This window comes from Echinops telfairi, unplaced genomic scaffold, assembly GCF_000313985.2.
Source record: "Echinops telfairi isolate 266 unplaced genomic scaffold, ASM31398v2 ScPeMD7_41;HRSCAF=154, whole genome shotgun sequence".
NCBI lineage: Eukaryota > Metazoa > Chordata > Mammalia > Afrosoricida > Tenrecidae > Echinops > Echinops telfairi.
In genome coordinates, this window is record NW_022103939.1 from 1931542 (window position 1) to 1935647 (window position 4106).

Here is a 4106-nt window from a genome sequence, read left to right on the forward strand (position 1 = left end):
TGCAACTCTTTGTTTCAATGACTGAATTGTATGATATGTGAGTTATATGTACATAAAACAAAATTTTTTAAAGGAAAAATAAAAGCTGAGATGTGCCTTAGCGATTACTATGAAGGCACTAGCATATTTCAACTTCAATGGATATTTTTACACATTCTCTGGCATTTTGTGTTTCAGACATAATTCTTGTATTTAATTCTAAATAAAAAGAGCACTGTGATGAAAGTGGAACTAGGATTTTAGTGTGAATTATACTTTGAATTTCTTTTTATCAAAACACTATGACTAGTTAAAATAAAAGTTAGCTTAGATTATCTTACATCTTTTTATTTCATTTAAAGGAACAACCTTGTCTCTTTATTTATGTTGAAAGTTTCTTATCCAGTCCCTATTTCTCCCCAGTCTATACTGCTTGCAGTTTTAATGATAGTAGTCTTTGCTCTTGACTGTACACTACCTATAAGAAAGCATATCTCTTCATCTTAATTTCAATCTTAGTGCAATTTTCTCTGGAAGAGCTGGTGAAAGATTCCCTGGCGGATCTGCTTAGTCTTTATACTATAAATGATGGGGTTCATCACAGGAGGAGCCAGCAAGTAGATATTGGCCATAGTCACATGGACCAGTGGTGAAGTATGTTTTGCAAAGCGATGAGTCATGGACAAACTCACCATGGGGACATAGAGCACTAGAACAGCCAGAAAGTGAGACAGACAGTTATTGAGGGCCCGTAGGCGCTCAGCCCAGATGGCAGTCCCTAAGATACTTCTCAGGATGAGGCAATAGGAAAGCACAACAAGCAATGGGTCCAACACAACAATGAGAATGATAAGAGCAAATCCATACCAGCTGTTGACTCGGATGTCAGCACAGACCAGACGGATCATATCCTGGTGGAGGCAGTAGGAGTGAGAGAGAAGGTGTGAGCGGCAGAAGGGCAGGCGCTTGAGCAGGAAAAGGGGGGGAAGAACAGCGAGAACACAGCGACAAATGATGGCTATGCCAATCTTGCCAATGACTTCATTGGTGAGGATGGAGGCGTAATGGAGGGGGCGACAGATGGCCACATAACGGTCAAAGGACATTGCCAGCAAGACAGAGGATTCCATGAATGAAAACACATGCAGGAAAAATAACTGAGCAAAACAGGCTTCAAATCTGATCTTATTATTGTTGAACCAGAGGAGCTGCATGACTGTGGGCAGGGTGGTGAGGGTGAGACCCAGGTCAGTCAGGGCCAGCATGGAGAGAAATAAGTACATGGGCTGGTGGAGAGACGACTCTTTGTGGATGACAGTGAGGATGGTAGTGTTGCCCATGATGGAGATGGTGTAGAAACAGCAGAAGGGGATGGAGATCCAGATGTGATAGGCCTCAAATCCAGGGATGCCCGTGAGGATGAAGAAGAAGGGATCATGGCTGGTATTAGTTGTTTGGGACATGACTAATAAATGAGGTTCCAGATTTCAGGTCTTTGCTCAGAGAGAACCAAACACATTAGAAATATTTTACTAATATTTGTAATTCTTTTTTTCACCCACTAACCCTAGCCATAAAAAGATTCAGAGCTGTTAGATATACCTAAGGAAAAGCTCTAGAACACCATGGTAAACCTTGCTTACCCACTTTCTCAGTCACAACAGTGGTGACTCACACTGTTCGCCTTTGAAGGACTCAATATAAATTAATTTGTTGGAAACCCTTCTTAACTTTTTTTCCCTAATTTCGTTTTTTTACTTCCATTTAACTTTTAGCAACCTGAATTCTGCCTTATCTAAATCACAATGACAGCAGTGCTGTCACAGAGACTGCCCATTGTCTCTTTATTGTAAAGCAATGAACAATATATAAAACTTACCATTTTTGAGGGCCTTATATTATAATATTTTTTTCTGAAATTTCTTTTGATGTTGATAACAATTTTCTCATCTCATTATTTTTAAATTTATAGCTGCCTCGTTCACTATTATTCCCTATATTTGTTTTATATTAAGGCCATTATTCTTCAGCGTTAGTCCTTAATTTTATTCTAACATACTACTTTTCATTGACTATCTAATACAATTTGATACCATAAATTGTGTATATAAATATATATAACTCAAGTCAACAGGCATATGAATAGAAGAAGGGTGAGAGAATAGAGAGGGGCCATTAGAATACTATTACAACGGTCCAGATGTTGATGGTCACATTCTTTGTGTGCTTTCTATTTTTAAGCATTATTCTAAATACGTGACTTTAATTTTCTTTTAGAACATTAAGCGAACTTTTAATTCTCTTGCTCTTCTAATAACTATTATCCCTGTTTTTTCTCTGATAATTTACAGAGAAATCTTACCTATGATTTCTTGTATATATGTCCTTTTCACAAATTGTGGCCTGTTTTCTCTTCTAGGCATATAGACAGGTGTGTTATAACCTCTTTCAGTCCTTGATGCCAGAAGGAGGCAGGTCCCTTAAGGATTTCGTGAAGAAGCATTTTGGGATTTAATGTCCCATGGGTAAGCCGTCAAGTCAACACAGGCAGCAAGAACTTTTGCTAAATTACAAATACTGTAGATTAAATGGAGTTGAGTATACATATATGTATTTATATGTAAATATATAACAGAGAAAATAATACCATCATGTAAATATGTTATTGGATCACTTCTGTACGGTTTGAAAATATAGATGAAAATCCATGGGGTAAATATGAATGAGTATTCAAAGAAATGTTTCTCTAGTCCAGAAATATAATGAGACTCAAAAAAATTCTACAACATTTATGAACGCTTGTTATACCAGAGCTGTCCAGTGGATTTCTCCTTGTGGTGATCCCACAAGTGTTGGAGTAGAAATATGAAGTAGATCATGAAGGCTTTCTTCCAAAGTAGCTTTTGATGGTCTCAAACCTCCAATTTATTTTTATCCGCCAAGTGATTTCATCATACAGGATATAAAATACACCATCCCCAAACCCAAAACAACACCTACTACTATCAAGTAAATTTAGACTCATCACTCACTGCCGTTGATTGAGTGGTTTCCAATTCATAAGGACCAGAAAGGCCAGGGAAGAACTGCCCCTTTGGGCTTCTGAGATTTTAAATCTTCACTGGAGTAAATAGCCTCATCTTTTCCATTGAAACTACTGGTGGGTTCAAAACACTGACCTTGTGGTTTGTAGCTCATTCTGCCAGGTCTCCAAGTCAGATTTATCTTTCATTTCCATTGAGTCTTTTATGACTCATAGTGACCACATAGAACAGCATAAAACTTCCCGGTGGGTTTCTGAGACAGTAACTCTTTATGGGAGTACAAACACTTTTTTCTTTTGATGAGCAGCTGGTGATTCAAAGAGCTGACCTTGCAGTTAGGTGCCCAATGAATAACCTTTACACCACAAAGTATCGTAATTCACACTCAGAGGTACCCTATATATGATTCCCAAGGCATAATATTTACAGGAAGAGTTGCCTCATTTTTCTCCCATAGAGCAGCTGGTATGCTTGAACAACCAACCTCATGGTTAGTAACTCAATATCAAGTTTACACCACAACTAGGGCTCCTAAAATATGCCAGACAGAGCTGATGCCAGGGGCTTAGGTGGAGAGCAAATGTTTTGAGAATGATGAGGACAATGAATGTACCAATGTGCTTTATATAATTGATGTATGTATGGATTTTGATTAGAGTTGTATGAGCCCCTAATAAAATGATTAAAAAGAAAAAAATACTATCAAGGGTTCATGAGGGTTGGATGGTGGGGGAGGGAGGGGTAAAAAGAGTACCTGAAACCAAGGGTTCAAGTAGACAGAAAATGTTTTGTAGATTAGGATGACAACATATGTACAAATGTGCTTGAAACAATTGATGTATGGAATGTTATAAGTATTGTAAGAGCCCCCAATAAAATTATTTATTTAAAAATTTAAATAAATTAATATTTATCAATATTAAGACTATTATAAGATTAAGGGAAATGTTACAAAAATCATAAGACAAAAGACATACAAGTATAAACTAATAATGATGAATTTTTTCCAATACCCTAATATGGGAAATTACATAACTTAAAAAAATTAACCTTTTTAAATAACAGAATAGTTTAGCTCATAAT

General features: G+C 36.9%; 1 protein-coding gene across 1 annotated transcript; it reads right to left on the reverse strand.

Annotated features, from left to right (window-relative positions):
• Window positions 1-494: 494 nt before the first annotated feature.
• Window positions 495-1442, reverse strand: LOC101642646 (olfactory receptor 51Q1-like). Its single transcript, XM_004717036.1, has one exon. It carries the CDS (start codon window positions 1440-1442, stop codon window positions 495-497), a length of 948 nt encoding a protein of 315 aa, XP_004717093.1.
• Window positions 1443-4106: the final 2664 nt, after the last annotated feature.

Coding starts and splice junctions, on each gene's coding strand:
- LOC101642646 (XM_004717036.1), bottom strand. CDS start 1,442: ATGTCCCAAACAACTAATACCAGCCATGATCCCTTCTTCTTCATCCTC.